The 21,826-nt window shown below is 47.9% G+C and overlaps 1 protein-coding gene across 1 annotated transcript in view; it reads right to left on the bottom strand.

Annotated features, from left to right (window-relative positions):
* Positions 1-17,188, bottom strand: part of LOC142897635 (E3 ubiquitin-protein ligase SH3RF3-like) — an 80,553-nt gene extending 63,365 nt beyond the window's left edge. Inside the window, exon 1 of the mRNA XM_076040106.1 lies at positions 16,462-17,188. Within this exon, the coding sequence (XP_075896221.1) occupies positions 16,462-16,872 (411 nt within the window). The 5' untranslated portion in view covers positions 16,873-17,188. The remainder of the gene's footprint in view (positions 1-16,461) is intronic.
* Between the last annotated feature and the right edge of the window lie 4,638 nt (positions 17,189-21,826).

Genomic DNA, 21,826 nt, shown 5'->3' with positions numbered 1-21,826 from the left:
ACATTCATTCTTGTTTTTGCCCGGGCGCAATTACTTTCTTTGTCTGCTTCTCCTGCTTTTGTTCAGCGTGCCGCGCCACGGCATCTAAATGTCACGCCACCGATTCACACAACAGCAAAAGTAAAAAATTACAATTGCGCCGTTGTTAGAACCTTGCACGGCGGCTTGAAGGCATACCGTCGATACACCGGCAATCAAGTGTAAATTCAGCAGCAACGGCAGCAGCAGAACTCTGTACGATGCTTCATCACGGGACCTCTGATCCGCTGCAGCACACACACAGTCGTGTGGGTTCCCTTCGGGTAATGAGATGACCAGTGACATATTTTCTTTTTCCTGTCCTAGTTTCACACAAACCACTAGGAGAGTCAAGGTTATGTAATAACTGTATGCAGCGGAACAGCTGAATGCCAGAGGCAGAGCAGAGTCTGACTGTAGTATCACAGGTTGCGGTGGCGCAGGGCGACAATCGTCCAGCTGCGTTTTGCACACACACACACACACACACACACACACACACACACACACACACACACACACACACACACACACACACACAAGACCTAGACAATGAATTCAGCACTGAGCGATTCTTCTTAATAACTTTTGACATCCTGGTCTCATGCAGACACAGGCAGCTGCTACAATTAATGCCTTCTCCCTCTCAGCCAATGGGTTGCAGAGACGACTGCCAGCATGGCCGTGATGACTGAGATCATGAATCTGACTTCCGGTCTAAACTCATGTCCTGCATTTCAGTTCATGCAAGATGATTAAATCCATGACAAAGCAAAGCACGTGCAAGTGTAATTTTTTCTATGAAGCAAAGAGGTTCTGGATTTCACCTCAGAAACCCTGCTTGTCCATCTTGACAAACTTTGAAAAAATGTTCATCTCTAAATTGAAGACAGAACCAATCGGCTTTGCGAAGCAGGAATCAACGGCAGCAAGATGCTTTTAAAAGCCCCAGAAGAGGAGGAATAAAATCGAGAAGTAACAGCAAATCATCCTGCTAACGACACTAGCGTGGATGCCGCAGCTGGGGGGAGTTTCTATCACAGCTGCACGGCAAGAAAAACAAAAACACAGCATTCAAGATTTTTCTTGGTATGTCAGATGTTTTCACTCTATTCCCGAATGAATTTGGCGAGAGTTTAGTCGAAAACTTTCAGAGCGAACTGTCGCTTGCTGGGGGGCGCCGACGTGCAGCTCTCGCGTTGCCCCTCACGCCAACAGAAAGCCTCTGGGCTGTAGCTACCTAGGCTACAGTGGCAGCGTCACATCTGACTGGTCTGCTATGAATGCGATGCATAGAAAGTTCATCCAAATCACCTTCCAAGTCTTGCCTCACAAACACTTTCTAAGGGCTCTGTAAAGAATGGATACCTAAAATAACTTAGGGATTTAGGGAACTTTCAATTCTGGTGCCAATATCAGGATTATTAGCCGGTGTAAACAACACAACAGTGTAGGCTTCCCAAAATCCCCCATGAGCTGGGAACTACTGCTTATGTGCGTGCAAAAGTTTGTGTGCATCCACATGCACAGAGGGACATGAGTGACTTATCTGGGACGGGGACATCACAGAGAACAACAGTGGGAGAAATTCAATTTTCTGGTGGCGATAGAAGAGCGAGCGGGAGCGTGACTGAATAGGTGTGACTGCAAAGGTTTTTTTCTCCCCCCCTCACTCCCTTTTAATACAGCCGAGATTATACAACGCAGGGAAGAGCGGGCCGCCAGAAGGAGTCTTCCCGCTGACATTGTTTTATGTGCGCGCGCGCGCGCGTGTGTGTCCAAAGCTGCAGCAGCTGAATTCAGCAGATATAAAAAGAGCACCGTAGTGTCACTCAAAAATCAGAGGGAGAGGAAAGGAAGAGAATGAGTTCAGGGAACAAAGAGGAAATAAAACAATGAGGCAAACAGGGAGAGGAGGATTTAGTCAATTAAAGAGGACAGCTGCTATTGTAGCCTGTTAAACTTTAATTTCTTTTGTATTGCTCTTTAAAAGAGTATTATATTCATTTTTTTTTTTCATCCCCTTTTCATCATGTTGACATGTAGCTAAAATGATAAAGGCTCCTACAGTCCCGCTGGGATTCAGCTAAAAAGACTGATGCAGGAGAAGGTCAATTTAGGACTGAGTGGAAGGCACCGCTAGCTAATTACTGATGAAATGTACTGTACCGTCACTGCCAAGTCTGCCAGGAAAGGTTGGTGGTGAGGAACGTCCTCCAAATATTCTTTAAACTTTGCTGCTGTGCTGCATCACACCTTAAATATAGGCCACAGTGGCAAGAAAGCTTACACTTCCAAAATGCAAATGCAGGGGGAAAAAAGCAACAAAAAAAAGTGCCATGGAGAGACAAAGTGGGTGTTTTTGCTCGCGAGACACATTCCAATGTGCCACCTTCACAGGGCTCCGTAAACACAGGAGGCTCCAAGAACTACACTGTCAAATCTCCAAAAGTATTGTTGTCTTTTTTTGTCTCGCCTGCCTCTTTTTAACCCGCGATACCGTGAATAACCATGAGGAGTGCTAGGAAAAGTGCAAGAAAATGCAGATTATTTTTTTTCCCCCCCTTTCTTTTTTGGCAAGGTCCCTTGCGTGGGTACAGCAGCACTTACAAAAGCTATTTCATGCTTTTGCAGAAGCTTGCAGCACAACTCGGGTTTCCAGGCAAAGAAATGGAGCAATTAGACATGCGGCACTTCCAGGTTTATTTTTGTCAGATTCGCTGCGTGGAGATAATGGCATAAGTGCGGACGAAAAGGTGGGAAAAGTTGAGGTTTTTTTCCCCAGAGCGGGAGAAATGTGAAGAGACTGCGGGTGAACCTGGAGGGGACGGCAGTGGCGTCACTGCTATTTATACCGTCTCATCCACAGGTGCGAACGATGTGGAACGCAGCGGGATTGTTGTCACACCGCCGGCGTTAGGTAATCACCGCCGCATCGGCTCTGCTTGTTAAAGCAGCACTCTCGCTCTCTCACACCACTGGCAATTTGGTAAAACAGAGTGAGAGGGAAAGAGGGGGAGTGTGGAGGGTGAGTGCTCTTGAAAAGGAAATTTCCCTGGTAGGTGCCGACGCTGAAATGCAGAACAGTGCAAAGTGTTCTGCCAAAGATGTCGTCTGCTTTCGCTCACACTCGAACGCGGCGCTGCTGCCAGTTTGAGCTGGAATCGACGCACTGCTGCTGCAAACACTTTTGCTCCGACGCATACAAAAAGATATGAAAGACGGGGAAGTGGGTTTCGTGTTCGGAGGTTGTTGTTGCTTTCCCCCCACTTGTGATGTTGAATTTAGTGAAATCTGACTGCATCTGCAGGCGCTGTTACACAAGAGCAGCCAGAACTGGAACAAAACATTGGACTCCCATCGCCGTAACAATAATGAGTTGCTGCTGAATTAATGATGCATTCTTATTAGGCGGTCCTTACTTTCCAACCGGGTTGCAATCGTGAATATGAAGCTGAAAAAACTCGTTGGAATGAAATGAGATGAGAAATCACCAACACCTAAGGCAACATGTAACATGTAAAGAAAACTTTGTGTAGTTTTTCTTCCGTCAAATGATCAAAATCTTTTACATTTTCCTTTACATACATCCTTGTACATTTACATTTGTGTTAACTCCCCACAAAAGCCAATGTTGTTCTGCATTAATTAATGCATTCACATGCACCTGCTGCAATATATATATATATATATATATACGGTAGATAAAAAATATACATATATGGGGTCAATTTGGAAGTACTATATATATAAAACTTTGGCTTCCTGGCACCCTCCTGTGGAATCATGCCAGCACTGGGTGCCGAAGGAAAACGATGCAGAGGGCGGGCAAAGACAAAAGGGCGGAGCATGCAGATGAAGAGAGAAATGGGGTTAATGTATGAAAGAATGCTGTTTTCATGGAGAAAAAGGGAAAGCCATGGCTGCAGGGTCTGACACTGTCCCAGTTTTATGACTGTGCCAGGATCTCCGGTGGCACTCCAACACACTTCCACCCAGTTGATTAATGCTGCCGTCACAACCATTTCCAGCCCCTTTGAAGAGGTGGGTGGGGTGGTAAAAAAAAAAAAAAAATCATACTGTGATGATCCATGGACATAAAAATGTTCTGTTTGCACCCAGTTTTTGACTAGTTTGATCCTTGACGGGGGAGACGAACTGTTCTGGGACATGTTGGCATGATGGTGGAAGAAGTAGGCCACGACAGAACACTCCAGCTCAGGACGGCTGTGACAAATTAAAATTAGCACTGCAGATGGAGCAGAGATTGAACAAAATGAGTTTCTTTCCTGGTGGTGGATTTGCAGAATTTTCCGCCGGCAGTTTTATCTCTTGCAGACTAATGTCTACACAACTTGGCAACGTTAACGTGTAAATTCCTTGTTTAGATTGATGGATGGATGATCCAACTGGTTTTTGGTAACTGAGCTGGCAATCTAAAAGATCCTGCAATCTCAGTTTGCATTCGCGGCCACCAGGCTGCTTGATCGATGTGCACTCATATGATCAGGTACATTGCTATATGTTGCACTTCACATCTACAACAGCCAACCAATGGTCCGACAGTGGTCCACTGGATGTATGCAAGCATCTCACTTGTGCCTGCTGAGTAATCTCACTCCCATCTTCAGTTTCCTTGGATCGCGTGACAGAAAGACTCGGTCAAGTGCTATCATAACAATAAACTAGCTCGTAAAAAGAGCCTCACCGGGAAACTGCTTTAATCCATTTCATTCCTGAGTTGCCCGAATAAGCCTCCACACTCTTCAGCTCCAAAACAACAATGGATGGGGGTGATTTGAGCTGCCAGCAAGGCCTAATGACAAAATATGAGAAAAGATCAATACACAACCTTCAAAAGACAAGACACTCGAGCTACAAGGCCATTTTCAATGTTCTCAACAAAAGACGGAGATGCTCGGTGGTGGCAGGGAGGCAACAGCCGGCCGGCGCCAGACAACAGCGCGATGACCCGTTGTGTTGGTGACAGTGGCCGGCGGAGAAGCCTTGAGAAGAATGTGGATGGCGGTCGGCCGTCTGACGAAGAGCGGAGGCAGCGGCGGACAGAGAGACGAGCCGAGAGGCGGCTGCAGTCATTCCCTGAAAAGTCTCTGCCGCTGCCGCCGACAAACATCACTCAGAGGCAGAGATGAGAGTCGGGGAGCAGAGCGAGGCGAGAAAATAAAAGAGCCAAGAGATGACAGGGATTCACGGCGGCGGAGCGGGACACCAGGGGCCTGGGTATTCCGAGAGGAGAGGCTAACTGGGAGTTTGAGCACTGTCAGCATTTGTGATGGTTAAAGTCGAGACAACGCGAGATCAGAGCAGCTGCAATCACACAGACGCTCTTTTTTTTGGGGGGGATGCGACGTTGCTTTTAATTATCAATTAACTAAGAGTTTCCGTTATGTTCAGGCCTTTTACACCAACTTAACACTTTTGAATTGCATAAATTGTCTTCAACACGTTTCTTAGAACTATTTGATTGGGCTACCCTGCTGCTGGGTCGCAGAGGTTTCCACATCCATCCTGTTTTTCCATGTCTAATGGTGCCTTTTTCCTTTCAAAGGGCAGCCTTGAGCTGCTGCCTCACTCAGCTGGTGGCGGAAAAAAATCTGAATGGTTCTACTTCGGATGAGACAGACGGAAGGAGTTTTGCTGCCTCCTTTCTGCGGGCTCTTTTCCAGCTGGACACTTAAGATACATCCAACAGTTTTGGGACACTCTCCATCTGGAGTGTCAGTTTATATGCCATGTGACATTCACACTGATGTAATATAACAGGAGTATAATTGATAATTAATTTTTCTGCGAAATATTGTGCAATACGATGACTTGAAACAATGGCTTCACAGTTACCGTCAAAGGGACATTATGAAAATGGGGCAGTACAAAAGTCTCTTCAATCAATAGATTACTAATCTCATATTTGCAAAATCAAGTGCAGTTTTGCAATTCGTGCACTCAGATTTTTGCCAATTGGACCTCGAGAAAAAGAAACAATGCATCAACCCCAGAGGCGCGCAGGTAGCAAATGAGCTCAAACTAATTTGTAACTAACGATACAGGGACATAGATCTCATCGTGAACGCCTGTCTGGGTACAGTTTCCGAGTGCTTCATCAGAAATACCATTGTTTCCTTTCGAGGCGCTGATGATGTCACATTGTCCTAGCGACAAACATACTACTATGGAATGTCTAAAAAGAGGATCAGTCTTGCCACTCTCAACAGTTGTTGATCCGGTTGAACATCTGAATATATGAACTGGGTTATTTTTTTAAATCTGGTTACTTTCCAGTTTTATGATGTGTTCTACATGCCTGGTGATCAAAATATTCTTCTCAATATTTGAGATTTAAGCATCAAAGAAACAAAACAGTCTAAAACTGAGTTTATCTTGGACTTCACATCTCTGGATCTCTCCCACAGTTTTGCTGTGGGGGTGATCAACTTTATGTGAAGTTTCACCACCGGTTCATGGACACGCAAACAAAAACAAGCGTAAAGCATATTAGTCACACACGGTAAAAAGCTAGAGCCGCCCACGCAAACATTTCCACAGGCCACTTGACTACGCACATCAGCCAGAGCTGATGTTTTTCTCCTCTCTTTGATTGGGTCATTGGAATCAGGGACATGTCATAACACCTCGTACGTTTGACACAAACCTTGTTATGCAAAAATGAGCGACTGAATGAAGTGAGGTGAGCCGAAATCCATGAGAAGCCTTTTTGAAACAACAAATGACTTTGCTCGCAGCAATTAGGAGCCCCAGTGAGGGAAGCATTTCCAAGCCCTGTAACTGGGCCACCAGGGCACCCTGACAGGAGTTAGACTGTTGTAACCTGCCATCTTGTATCTCGTGCAGCCATGTACATGCGGCGGCACGTCACAATGGTAAATCATCACCCGCCACAAACAGATTCATCTATTTTTGGCGGTGCCCGTTCGACCTCGAAGCTGAGGCAAGGTAAAAGTTGCCAGCTGCACCATTCGTTTTTAACACAAAAATGTTGGAAGTGGAAGCTGTCGCCATGCATTGCAGTCAGGATGGGGAGCCTCCAGCCCTGCAACCCGCAATTCTAATAGCCAGCTACTTCAAAATACATTAATAAGGAGACTGATGTTTAAAGATGTGCTTTAAGCTTAAATCATTTACCTCACTAGTTGAGTTGATGACGTTTAACCTCCTCCACACAACCCTCTGCCAATTACAGCCACTATTACAGGCTGCACAAACGGCAAGAACAGCCGGGTCAGATGTCGGCCCTTTTGGAGGCTGTAAAAAGATCTACTACCTGAGAAAATGACATGAAATGTCAGCTTATTGTCGCCGGTGCGAGAGCAGCTCTGACATTTAAGAGCGGAGGAGTTCGACCGTGCCAGTGTTTCCATTGTTCCCAGTCTAAACAGAACACGGCTGTGCGGAGAGGGTGGTATTTGACCCCACTTCTCCACGCTCGCATAATTTCAGTAGTGAAGGATGAAAACTGCCAGATCCCTCCAACTGTACGCACGCACGCACACACACACACACACGCACACAAACACACACACACATACGCCAGAGGCCCAAAAACCATGAAGGCAGTACACTACTGCCACTAGACATTTAGCCTTTTCCCGGCCAACATTTCCCTGCACACTCCCGCCCCCCCCTTTCCTTTACGCACGACCACGGGCAACAACACACCCTCTAAACAGACACACGCAGACACACTGACTGCAGCCACAAGTCCGGCGCCATAAAAGGTTGAGAAATCTTGCTCAAAAAAAAAAATAAATAAAAAAATTTGCAAAAGCAAAACACACACACACACACACACACACACACACACACACACACAAAGCCGCCAACGCGAGCAAAACAAACAGGCGGCTTTTCGAAGAGCACATGCGCAGATGCCACCAAGCCTCCGCACTGACATGCGCAAATGCCAATTAAAATGTGCACACATGGTATTTATGCACGCACGCACACACACACAAGCGCACCACAGGCACACACTTGTGCGCGGCGGGAGCCAAGGCCTGGATGTTTGGACGTGGACGTCAGAGTGGAAAGCTGATCACAGTTGTACTGTGGCCATGAGGAGGTGGATCGCAGCGAGTCTCAGAATAACCTGAAGCATTTTCATCTGACATCCCCCCCCACCCCTCAAATGAATGAATGAATAAATAGATACATAAATAAATAAATATGTAAAGATGTGTCAGAGGCAAATTACACAGAAGTCATGCAGTCTGATGCGGCTAATACTCACTAATGAGTCCGCTGCGAACATATGGCCGACCGCTGTTACCGCAGTAATGCTTTCATGCTCGTGTTGCTCTAATCCTTTATATCCTGACCTCATTATACTTAAGTGCGCTCATCCTATTACAGCAGATACCCGCGATTCGGACATGATCTGCTGATATCATAATAAGGCTTTGACTCGGGGAAAAAGTCAGACTGAGGGACTCGGTTTGGTGAATTTTGGGGGAGCCACGTTTCAGATAATCCACGCGATTTGCACGTTTTAAAGCAACGACTCGGGTGCCCGGCACCATGGGAGCGCTGCTGCCGCCTCAAACATGAAGGTCTACTGAAAGTGGGTCACCAGTGCAGCGGAGACGTGAAGTTATTCTTGAAATCAGCACTTTCTGGTGCGAGAACGCTGCAGCAGCAGGGGGGCATTAATGCCTCGACACAAGAAAACCTACAACGACCACAATGCTTTGCACTTGCCAACTTCCCAGGGCGGGCGCCCGCTGCTTTCCAGCTGGAACTGCAAAAGAAAAAAACTAAAGAAATGCCTCTGATACTTCTTTCACCATTTTCAGAAACTTTGTAAACTTCTTATGGCGGTTTGGTTGACGGTCGTCTTTATCTCGCATCGTTCTCAGTTTCTCCACATCATCGGCGACTGGCTGCAAATTTCTTGGCTGCAGCAGCTTCAGCCGCCTCCTCTGCCTCCTCTTTCTCCTCCTTCTCCTCCTCCTCTCTAATCTTCAGGTGCTCCTTGCTGCATTCAGTTTCCACTGCGATCCACTTTCAAAAAAATTCTTGTCAATCAGCTTGAAAACTGCTCTCTGTTGTGTTTGTGCATTTTTAACAACCTCACAGCGTTGAAGGAATTCTTTGATTTTACATTCTGGAGTGCGAGGTCCTGTCAAATCTTTTTTATTCATTTGTGGGCATGAAAAGTGACTGATAATTGGTAATTGCCAACAATTCTAGCAGGCGTGCCAAACTCTCTTCTCCTCTAGGGTCAGGGATGACTGAGTGGAGAAAAAAAACAAACACATTCATCATCATTAAACTGCCATTTCTGTCAGGAATCAGAGCCGGTTGCTAATCGGTGAGGTTGATAGAAAAACGGTTGTGAATTACACCGCAGCACCTTCACTTCAGGAAGTACTCCGGCCGCAGCCAAAAGAGTGATTCTAGCAAAATCCATAAACAGAGCCGTTGATGCACTGAAGCCGAGAGCTGCGAGAATGAACAGCAGGTCGATGAAGAGGAAGACCTGCACTGGCTGCTATGTTTCCAAATTCTGCTCAGATGAGTGTGTGCGTGCATCACTCTCAGTGTGTGCGAGTGTGCGTGCGTGCGCGCGCGAGAGTGCACCGATGTCTCTTCTGCAGCCAAGACTGCTTCCTGCCAAGTCTAAAGTGGGTGGTGGGTGCATTTCAACATCTCTCCATAACAGAGAGAGACGAGGACGAGGAAGAGGAGGAGGAGGAGGAGGGTTGTTTCATTCCCCCCCCCCCCCCCCCCCCTTGCCCCCCGACGAGACAGGAAGGAACCGCGGCGGTATTAGCACAGAGACAATCACACGACGCAACGCCGTCTGACACCTGAGGAAACCACAGCCTGCGTCTCCAGGATCCCTCGCACCCCAAGAGAGCCGCCTCGCGTCTTCAAGCGCGTTACCAGCCGAGCATCGTCGCTGGTTACAACAGAGGCCACGGAGCTCCTCGGGAGGAGGCGCTCAGAAGACGGAGCCACAAAGCCAAAAACCTGGAGTCACACAACTTTCTCCGCTCAAGCTGCTGGAGGCAAATCGACGCGGAGGCACCAGCAGCCCAGGCTGGTAGCGGAGAGCAGCTCTCTGCAAAACACGCCTCGTTTAAATGCGTTCAGTTTCACTACTTAGCTGAATTAATTTTTTTTAAAAAGAAAAAAAAAAACGCATCCCATCCAACGTGTAGCGGTTTGTTCAGTGGCCAGTGACATGTCACGCTCATCTCCATCGTAACAATAGGAACAAAACTGAGGGGGTTGACCCTTGACCCCTTGTGTGCATCTGTGTGTTTGTGTGTGTGGCGGGGGATGGGATTGATGAGATTCCACCCGAACACCCGTGGGAATGGCAGTCAAGCTCCAAAGCTTGTTTAGGCCTTAACATCCATTAGGAGTCACATCCACCCCCAAACCCCAGTCAACACACACACACGCACACACACACACACACACACACACACACACACACACACACACACACACACACAGCCACACACCATCCTTTAGCACTGGTGGCCGAGTTACACTGTGTCCCTCCCTTATTACCACCCTGCCTTTATTCTTTATGCATCCATCCATCCATCCATTCATCCATCCATCCATCCATCATCTGAGTCAGCTCAATCAACCTCCATCCACATCTGCGAGGGCTGACAGCCGAGCCAAGAAAGATGCTGATAGAAGGTGACATCACCCACTTTCAGTACTGCGAGCAGTCTGGCCTACGGTGTCGTGTGGAGAAAATACAAAACAGGGTTATTACATTTTGACATGACTGGATGGGATTGATCTGCTATCAAAGCAAAGGCGGCTCACTCTATTCTCTTCTTTCTGGCGCTGTCTTATCTGCACGGTAATTAAACTGTGCTTGCCAGTGGCTATATTGGGGAGAAAAAAAAACAGTCCTTGTTTTTAAAAGACCAAAAAAGATAAATCGTACTGGAAGAAAAGAGGAAAATTCTTCAGGAAATATTGTTGCAACGTGGTAAATCTCGGCATACTGCATTCGGAATTCTACAGCTTCTTCTTTACATGTATGAGAAAAAAAACAATATATTTATGTATATATCTGTGTATATACATATCTGTGTGTGTATACACACACATATATATACATATATATATATATATGCATATATATACATATACATATACATATATATACATATACATATACATATGTATATATATATATATATATATATATATATATATATATATATATATATATATATATATATATATATATACATATATGTATATGTATATACATATACATATATATATATATAAATATGGATTGAAATACACTAATTGCATGCACACATTTGCGCAGCAGTGTGTGCATCTGCACGCCCACCATGGACAAGGCTGCAGCGATTCCCAAGAGGATCGGCACAGGGCACAAGCAACTAGTTAAATGGCACCGTGCACGTGTGTGTGTGTGTGTGTGTGTGTGTGTGTGTGTGTGTGTGTGTGTGTGTGTGTGTGTGTGTGTGTGTGTGCGTGCGTGCGTGTGCGTGCGCATGGAGGGAAGCTTGGTGATGTGGTTACACTAAAATTAATTAGGTTCTCCTCACACGGGCATCAGAGGAAAAGCAAGAGGGAGATGAGAAAGAATGAGTAAAGAGCAAAGGCACGGAGAGAGACGCGTGTGAGTAAGAGAGGGGCATGTGCACCCGCGCGCACACACACACACACACACACACACACACACACACACACACACACACACGTGTGTGCACACTCACAGAAGTGCGTCCAGACAGTTCTAATCAGATGACTGCGGGTGAATTGTGTTTACCGCGTGCGCGCGCACGGCGCCAGTCCTTCGTTCCGTATTTATGAGGTGAGGGGGTGTTGTGGAGGTAATGACTGAGAGCGCGTTGTTTACCCTCAGAAATCCTCACTTTATTACTCTAATGAATGCAAATGGGGTGAGCGCGCACGGCCGGGTGTGACGGTATAAATGGCAGAATAAGGAGGCGCTCTCACTGCTCTCACTCGTCCAGGTGAGAGACAGAACGCAGTGATGAGATCACTCCGTGAACGGGAGGCGCTGCGACTGCGACTGCGGCTGCAGCTGCGACGACAGAGTGCGCTCGCTCATGTTTCAGACACTGGCCAGAATAAAGTCGGGGGACAGTTTGCTTCAATAGCCTTCCTCCCACAGACCGACTTTCCCGTGAGACTTTGTTTAGTTGTTTATTTTCGACTTTGGGTAAAGCTAAGCTTGTTGGTGTGTGTGTGTGTGTGTTCTTTGCCAGTGCAAAGGATCACAAAGGGATTTTGGTGGCGGTAGAGCATTTCCTCTTTGGTGCTCCCACCTAATCCGTCTGCAGGAATGACAGGGCAAAAGCCATGTCTCATTCCACAGATGAAAGGAGGCGGGGGTCCGTCCCTGGGCGCGTTGCCGGGGCAACCCTGGGCGTCGGCGCGGGTAAATACAGGTAAGGGAGAGGATCAAGGGTCGGGGTCATTGTGGCACAATGCTTTGATGGGAAGTGTAGAGAGCTGTCTTGGAAATCCAAATATCTAAAAGAAACCCCCGACCTGCACTGTGCTGAACCTCTATCAATCAGCACAGGAAGTTATAGCAGGAAGAACCACGACCGTCACCATTTTGAGGACAATTTCAAGACACAAAGGAAGTAGATCGCTTGGGAGGTGGAGGTCTTGGAATTTCTTCTGCATCGTTTTGGTGTCAGGAGGCAGACGGGCCAAGGTTTGGTAGGAAGGAAGGGAAGAGTCACATGCAAGCTGGTCTGGCCAGTGAAGAGAAGCTGTAGAACAACACACACACAGAGGGTGTGTGATGGATGTATTGGCATCACTAGTTTCTCTGCATGTGAAAAATTGGTTTGGGTCTAATGGGTTGAATTACTCAGGGATCTGCTTGAACAGATGAATGTGTGACTGAAACCCAATGGACTCAAAGAAATGTTCCATCTCGCGTCACTTTATCAATACTATACCATTCCCTGTTCGTGCGGCGTCACTGAACTGGCTCAAAATGATTTTTTGACACTCACGACACACGAATGCCGTGATGGCAAGAATTGTGCGATGTGTTCTTTCTGGTGAAGCAGATTAAAATCGCATTGTAGTGACCAAAGTGCAGAGAAGGCAATTTCTCCTTTGGCAATCTCTTCTTGCCACGTCCGCCAGGAAGTCACAAAGGTGAGAAACGAGCTGTAGGCTTTTGAAGCTGCCAAGGCTGAGAAAGTTGACGACAGTCCACCTTCACGGCAGAGCTGACGGTATTTACGCCTCCGTTGTGGATGGAATCTGTTGTCAGACTTCACCACTTGACTAAGTGAAGGCCTGCCGTCCTGCCCGTTGGAAAGGTTCAGTCGACAGATCTTCTGTCTGTCCCAGAAAAGCTAATTTGTTTCAAGGCTCAGTCAATTCATACATAGTGTAATGCTGAGGTGTTGCCAAAAGTACATGATATTGACCTCAGTGCTCTACACTTGAATGAGTTTGTTGAATGTGTGATTCACATGTCCAAGGCCAGCAATGTGTTAGGAAATATGCTGAATGACAAACGGTGAAAAGCGACCAACCTTTTCTTTTCTGTAAGCACAGGGAGAAATGTCTGAAACTGGGGGAAGCAAAGAGAGAAATGCACGCAGTCACCAAAAATGTTTCGAAAATGCATTAGACTGAAGTGTCCTCGCAGCAGATACATGTGAGGGTTCTAATAAAGCTTTTGATGCCTTTACAATCAGTGTCTTTGTAACAGGCACTGTATTGAGGCACTTTGTTAGGGTCAGTAAGGAACAGTAATGATTGGATCAGGACCAAGACTGTAGTGTAGATCTTAAATATAAGAAGAAAAAAGAAGAAGGAACAACCGAGATAAAGATAATTAATCAGAATGTTGAACCGCTTCATTTCCTTCATTTCAGCGTGAAGGAAAAGATGAACTCTGTTCAAGGCGCCCAACTGGAAGCAGAGGCTAGAAGAGTGCAAACACCGGGGGACACGAGGAGAGAGGGGTTGGGGTGTGTGTGTGTGTGTGTGGGGGGGGGGGTTCTCGCTGCCGCTCCTGCTGCTGACTCAGCATGTCTGCGTCTTCTCCCACCTCCACGGCCACATTCATCCTCATCTGTCTGCGACCCTCCCCGCCTGACGTGGGCCGCTCGCTTTGACCCGACTGACTCCCTCAATGACTGCGTGTGCGCCAGTGCATTAGAGTGTCACTCAAAGACAGATTTAACTTGCTTTGCAAGACCCCTCTCCGTGTGCACACACGCGCACACACACACACGCGCGCGCGCGCCACTGCTGGGAGAGATTAATTCACACTTTCATCACCGAGCTGCGCTCCCCAGAGAGCCTGAAGGGGCCACGGGCAAAGTGGCTGCAGGGGATTGAAGAGGGTAATGGGTGGGTGCGTGCGCGCTTTGTGCGTGCGTGTGTGTGTGTGTGTGTGTGTGTGTGTTCTCTGGCAATAACGGTTCCGTCGACGGTGGAGCGCTTTCCCCCACGGACTCCTAAAACAAACACAGACTGGCCACCGCTGAGAGGTGAGCGGCGGTCAGTCAGTGTCGCATTCAGTTAGCCACTGGAAAGTGCCTCCAATTCCTTGGCGGTAAGATAGTGAGAAAAAAAAAAGAATTAAAAAATATTAAAAGTCCCAGCGAGAGCTCTTTTTTTTTTTTTTTCTCCCGCGGCGCTCTGCTAGCCGATTCCCTCCTGATTTTAAACCCTTTTGTTCGCACGGCAAGTTAATTTGAGACATTCCTTAGGCCCTAAATTACGTTACGCTAAGCACTTGTCCAACAACACACACACACACACACACACGCAAACAGCAAAATATGACTAGGGCTTCAGTCTCAACCCAAGCGCATTGCTATTGTTAGAACCCTGTATTTTGCTACGCGTTTGCCTTTCCCCCCCCTTTTCATTGCGTACAAGGCACCGTAATTGGTCTGCGGAGACCCGAGTTTATTGTTTATCGAGTTTATTCAACTCTACTGAGCGAAATGAAACGGGGGACTTAAGTGCCGGTGGAAGTGTCGGCAAGGATTTGGATTCCCCTCCTTCACCTTTTCCAGAGTGACAGCCGGCCAGCCGCTGCCGCTGCACTTCATCACACCTAAGCGCTCGGCTGCGTCGATCGATTGCTTGCTGATGCCCGATATACAGTAGGCCTGGCGCTAATGAGCGCCGCGCGGAGGTGTGAACGCTGCAGAAAGCGCCTCTTGTCAACCTGATAATTCACTGCCGCCTCGCGTGGCTGCCACGAACGCACCTGCAAAACCCCCCGACACGACGACCGCCCTCCTGCACTCCAGCTCGAGGAAGAACAACGACACAAGGAGCTATTATAGCTCGCAAGTACGAGTCCAACGCAAGCAAACGCAGTGTGTCCATCTTTGCAGAGGCGCTGTATGAACATGACCTGGAAGTATCTGATGGAAGAGCGGGAAAAAAATGAGCGCCGTGTGAGGCAGGTTGTTTGTTTTGTGCAGCAATCGCAGTGTTTGTCACCACTCCGGCCTTCTCTTCACGGGAAACAAGGCATGTCAAGTCTCACCACGACAGCCACGGGCTGTTATTGACTTTCTGCGTGGAGCCCTCAGATTCCAGTCGGAGGAGGGTGGCGGGGGGGGGGGAAGGAAAGCCAACATTATTTTTGCAACCGACTTCTTGGGAGATTGCATTTTTTCGGGGCGGGGGGACTGTCACATTGCAACCGCACCGTTAAACACATTTTCCCGTCTCGGACGCAAAGCCCATCCATCTGGTTGCACGCCGGAGCGAGTAAACAAGGAGCCCTTTAACCCTTGAGCTCTGGAAACGCTGCAGCCCAGAGCCTACACTGAACCACGGTGCTGCACACAGCCAAGGAATACCTGCTCTCTCATCGCAGAGCGTCCATCACTGACACCTCAACGGCATAACAGTGAATGCAGAATCTGAGAAACAAAACATTTGACGGCCGCCGTCGTCCCCAACAACGTGGCAACGCACACGGACACATGATATGACCCAATGCTCTCCTCACCTGCAGCCCCTGTTTCATAACTGAATTAAAAGTTCAACCTCCACCTTGAAGCGGCAATCAAGACTCGCTGAACATACATCTCCAGAACCACATGCACCTGGGTGTGCGCGTGCAGGCGTCAGACGAAACGCAACTTTAAACTCTTCCTGCAAACGTCACACACCAACTTGGAGATATCGGCTGCACGAATGCCGTCAGAACTGCCCTGAAACAACGTGCTGCCGCGCTTGGAACCGGGAGGCAGTGGGGGAACTTAACTTGCTGCGTTCTGTGCGTGCACAAAAACAGAAAGGGGGGGGCGATTGGAGCCGCATTTGCGTGATGAAAACAAGGACTCCCGAGACATTTCAACATCATGTTTGAGCCAAAGCCCGCTTTGACACGGACTCACAAGTGCTCGGAAAGTGACCAACCTTGACGGGGGAGCTCCTGACGGCCACGGGCAGCTCTCTGATCGCGGTGCCCGGCGGAGACGCGGATATCCCGGCCGCGTAGCCCTGCAGAGAGACGGCGGTCAGGGACTGCCTGCCGCCCGCTCCCACTCCTCCGTTCCCTCGCTGGGGCCGCTGCTTGATGCCGTCGAGGAGCCGCACCAGGAGGATGTTGGCCGGCAGGTCGTCCACGCCGCACTCCACCAGTATGCGGCACTCCGGGCAGCGGAGCTCGTTGCGGGAGCTGACGATGTTCTCCAGGCAGCGGCGGCAGAAGGTGTGCTGGCACGGCAGCACCTTGGCCGTGGTGTCCAGGCGCTCCAGGCACACCGAGCACTCCAGCAGATCCAGCAGCGACGACGACTCGTCCATTTCGGCGGTGAGGGCGAGCATCTGGGCTTGTTCAGTGTCGGTGGGCACGCCGCGGCGACTGGCTGCTGTACCGTGGAGAGGAACCGGGGGCGCAGAACATTCTGGGAGGCAGCCAGCGGAGGAGGAGGTGGGGGGGGGGGGCAGAGGAGAGGGAGGAGGTGGAGGAGGACGCCCCGCGATCGAGTCCCAGCGCGCAGCCGGTCGTGGTTCCGAGTTTCCCACCGTCGCTCTCTCTCCGCTGCTCGGGTCGTCTCTCTCTCTCTCTCTCTCTCTCTCTCTCTCTCTCTCTCTCTCTCTCTCTCTCTCTCTCTCTCTCTCTCTCGCTCTCTCTCTCGCTCCCTCAGCGTGTTTCTGTTTCTCCAGCCCTGCTCTCTCCAGCAGCTGTGCAGTGTGCAGGAAGCAGTGAGGTCACGCTCTCATCATCACCACCACCATCATCATCATCATCATCATCATCATTTGCGCGCCGATCGCAACTGCGGAGCGCGCTCACGCACCGCAGACAGACTGATGGGGGCAGACGGGGGAAGAGAGAGGGAGAGCGAGAGAGAGAGAAAGAGAGAGAGAGAAAGAGAGAGGCGCGCGTGCATGTGTTTGAGAGATGAGGGAAGACGGTCAACAACAGTCGAGGTCTCTCTTTTCCTGCAAACCTGCGCAAAAACAACCTGCTCGGCGATGAGCTCATGCAGGTTGTCGTCACGCCTGCACTGCCTCCGCAAATCGGGCTCGGTTCCCAGCATAAAACACTCTTTGGTTGAAGAAGTCCACCTGCTCTTGTGGCACGTTGTTTTCACAGCAAAAAAAAAAGAACACTCGTTTTCACTGACTTTTTTTTTTCTTGGTTCGCATTCGCGTTGCTTCAAATGTTCAAGCCCCTCCAGGATGACATTGTGGTTTATTAGGCTGCTTCATCCAGCTGGAAGATTTCTTTTTCTTTTTCTTTTTTAGGGGAAAACTGTTTTGTGGCGACGCCTGGTGGTTATGAGTTAGTGAAGGTTGGGGTTTTTTTGGGGTCTTCCTTTCAAGGCTTAGAAGAAGTCCAAAATAATTATCTTTTTTTCTCTCCTTCAGCAAAATTATTTGCTTGCTAAATCCCTGAATATAGAACACAAACTAAATGGCACGGCTGCGGTGTAAATGATAGGCTGCCTAAACAATCGGATAAACCTCCGAGATATTCTTGCACTCAAAGGGGATAATTATGTAGTCAAGCTCGATGATAAACCGAGGAGTATATGCTCTCATAGCAATGCTGTGGGTATTGCAAAAAAATAAAAACTAAAAGTGCTCTTGTTTTAAATGCAATGAAGGTACACACGCGTATACATTCGTTCCATGATGTGTGTGTGTATGTGTGTCAAGACAACACAACACACTCATGGGAAAGTGTGTGTTTGCATTGTTTCTCAGCTGCTGCTGCCTGCTCGCAACATATTGTTCACCTGTTCAGACCTGCACGCTGCTCATTCTCAGCCCTGAGAGCAGTGATTTTACCCGTGTGTGTGTGTGTGTGTGTGTGTGTGTGTGTGTGTGCATGCACCAGACACACGGCAATGGCTTCCTGAGTGAAGGGGTGGGCCTGCTAGTTACCACCCACGATGGAACGCACAGGGTGGACTGTTTAGCGTGTGTGTGTGTGTGTGTGTGTGTGTGTGTGTGTGTGTGTGTGTGTGTGTGTGTGTGTCAGACGGTATTTACACAGATTAATCTGAAACTGTAAGTTTCATGTATTCCCCTGCACACGCCTCACTTGCAAGGCTGCTGAGGACTATTTACATCACTCATTAAGACTGAGTGATGGTTCAGATGATGACGGCTCTTTGTTGTCCACATAAAGCTGAAACTCCAAGTCAATGATCTGGCCTCTTTGTACTCCGACTAATTTCCTCCGACCGTTGTAAGTGCTGCGCGGCTTCACAAATCAAAGCGGCGGGAATTGAATCTCTTCCAAAAAAAGGCAACATTAAAGGTCACCGGAGGCGCCCCACTTAATAAAAGCTAGACAGAAGGAGCCTTTGTTCTGAAAGCGGGAGCCATAAAAAAGGGGAAGTGTTTAGCAGTCGTAATTGAGAAACGTGAAGATGTGTTGTTTCAAGAGCTCAATTTTCGCGGCCGGCGTCACTTTGTGTAGTGGCCAACAAGTGTTGGCATCGAGCCCGAACTCACGGTCCCTTCCTCTTTCACACTCTATCGCGCACACACCCGTGTCTCATGGCGCGTAGCGCATTTCTACTGCTTAATACAATTCTCCACAGCGGGTTGAGTGGGAATTACAGGGGAGCCACGGGGAGAGGCCAACAAAAATGATTATTGGCTGAAAATCCCCTCAATCCAGTTAAGCAGCGTGGCCAGGGCTCCCAGTGGAGCGCCCCGCTGTCAATAACGGACAAAAGGCAAACACCGCTCCAATGGGAGGAGGGGGAGGGGGTCAATTTGGCTTGAGCACATGTGTGAGGTGCCATTAAGACTGAAGAGGTCACATGTAACTAAATGCATGGGGTCAAAACATCCTGCAGTAAGAGATGTTGCACAAAGTGGAGGTAACCGCACAAGTTTAGTGGTGACTTAAATATGGAATTCATTTTATTGTGTCTCACTGTAACATATTACAGCAGTGAAATAGTCACTGGCCACACAGTTGGCTGGTTTTAATGCATTTTCTTTTGGCAAACGCGACACTACATTTGCTCTCATAAGAAAGTCTTTTAGTTTCCACCACTGAATGCTCTGCATCAGGGAAGCTGGGGATCATGACTTGTGCCAAAGCTTAAACTGACATTGAAGCTCTCTTACTGGTTATTTTCCAACCAATAAAAGTGACATTGAGTCGCGTTTTTCTTCACCTTTACATCTGTAATATAATTTCTCTGTAAAGCCCCCCTACGTTCTCTCTTTGACGGTGTAAGCCAAGATCAAATCATGTTTACCTGAGACAATCCATTATCAGGAACATGTAGAAGGGCTCAGAGTGTGTGTGTGTGGGTGTGAGCGCGCACACGTGTGTGTGTACCTATACGTATCGTGCACCTCTCTCCCTTCCACCAATGTCCTTCGTTCATGCAAAAGTAGGTTAGCTGACGCGGCAGTTACCATGGCAACCGGGCTCTCTGCTTCCTTGTTGAGAAGTAGTTAGAGAATGAGCGTACACGCTCTCTAAGACAAGAACGGCATCAAACGACCGGCAACAAGGTCAGCTGGTCCGCAGCAGGTTCGCCCCTGTGACGCCAAATTGCTCCACGAGAGGAGGAAGGAGTTTAAACTGTAGGTGTTTTGTGAATCAGCCTTGCTTGAATTACATGGATTAAATATCATCAAACAAAGTACAGTAATGACGTCTGTAATGACATCTATAGAGGAAAGTGATATCAGGCGCCTCCGCTTGCAATATTAAGCGCTTACTTCGTCACTTGTCACTGTTCACAGTACAGTGACGGTCACGGTGCATCCTTGTTTGCTCAGTAGACACTTGCTACAGCAGAGGCCAATAATTGATCATTGATGTGTACATTTGTCTCTTCAGCTTTGAATTTTTTTTAAACATTAGTGCCCTTAAATTTCATGGGAAAATACTGTACATTGAAGGTTAATTTATACAGCATTTCTCTTATTTTGAAAGTAACGGGGGGGGGGGGTTACATATCTTATTTTTCTATTCAGAAGCCTGAGTTTGTGTGTCCTTGAGTTGACTGAAAAGCAAGAGGAAGTGCGCTCTCAAAGATTTAGCAGCAAATCAAAGACGCTCTATAACTTCATTACAGAAAGAAGTAAATTAGGCCTCCGCTGACTGTCGTCCTCTCCCGGCTACAGTACTTTGAAGTAGGCTGTGGAGGGTTGCCGCCGCTGCTGCTGCTGCTGCTGCTGCTGCTGCTGCTGCTGCTGTTAAAACGACAGCTGCTGCATAATAGGGAATCTATGAAACATGCATCTCCATGATTAGTTGATGCTGAACTTGAGACTTTGCAGAGGCTCAGAGTCTAATCCCCAAATGATTAAATTTATTCATGGACAAAGAAAGCATAAGTCCAAAACCTTGTTTGTACAGTGCAGTTCAATTTTAAGAGCCAAATGCTAAAATAAACACGGCCAAAACCCCCAAAACAAAACATAAAGCCTGCGTGTGCTTGAAATTCAAAAGGTACAGTAAGGCAAGTCCCACCATAAAAAAAACTGATACGAACAAGAAATGTCCTTTGTTTACAAAGAGGGTCTTCCAAATATTCCCTCAATGACTTATTATAACTTACATTATGTGAAAATGGCAAACCATTGCCAACATGTACATTTCCGATTACATTAAAATGAAATAAAGAATATAAACATTTCACTCGACTTCTAAATTCAACTTGTGTTGCAACATTAAATCGCCGGCAACGTTGACGTCTTCACATCAGTCTTTCATGGTTTATCAAACAAAAAGACGAGAACATTTCATGATGCAGAAATACATCCCGAGCATGTCCCTTTACTCCCCATTTTATCTCTTGCGGAGACAGCGGCATGTGTTTCTGCGCGCCAGCATTAATCACAGTAAACACAGGCTGTGCCTGATTTGTGTTTTGTATCAGTTGCGACGGAGAAGCTATCATTCTCCTGACAGAAGCCTTTGCCCTGGTTATCCTCTCCACATCCCCTCATCTCATCCCAGATCTCCCCCTCTCATCCTTCTTCCCAGACAGGAAGCCCCTGAATCGGCAATCCCCTACGAGAAGGAGCGGGACGGAGAGACGGTGAGAGGAAAAACATAAGAGGAGGACTGCGAGACTGGAGACCTTTAGCGTCATGATGTGGGGACGGAGGAGAGTGGGAAAGAGCGAGAGAACCGGAAATTGATAGAGGGCGGGGAAAGCAGATGAAGAAAACAGGTTCGAGGGCCAGACAGACAGAGAGACAGACAGAACGGGGGGGGAGAGCTAATAATTACAGGCCTCCCAGTGTTTTCAAAGCCCCTCTTTTATCTCACCCTTCCTGTGACTGA

The sequence above is a fragment of the Nelusetta ayraudi genome, unplaced genomic scaffold (assembly GCF_046127955.1).
Source record: "Nelusetta ayraudi isolate G7.1 ecotype Tasmania unplaced genomic scaffold, CSIRO-AGI_Nayr_v1 ptg000060l, whole genome shotgun sequence".
NCBI lineage: Eukaryota > Metazoa > Chordata > Actinopteri > Tetraodontiformes > Monacanthidae > Nelusetta > Nelusetta ayraudi.
This window is presented reverse-complemented; position numbering and strand designations above follow the sequence as displayed.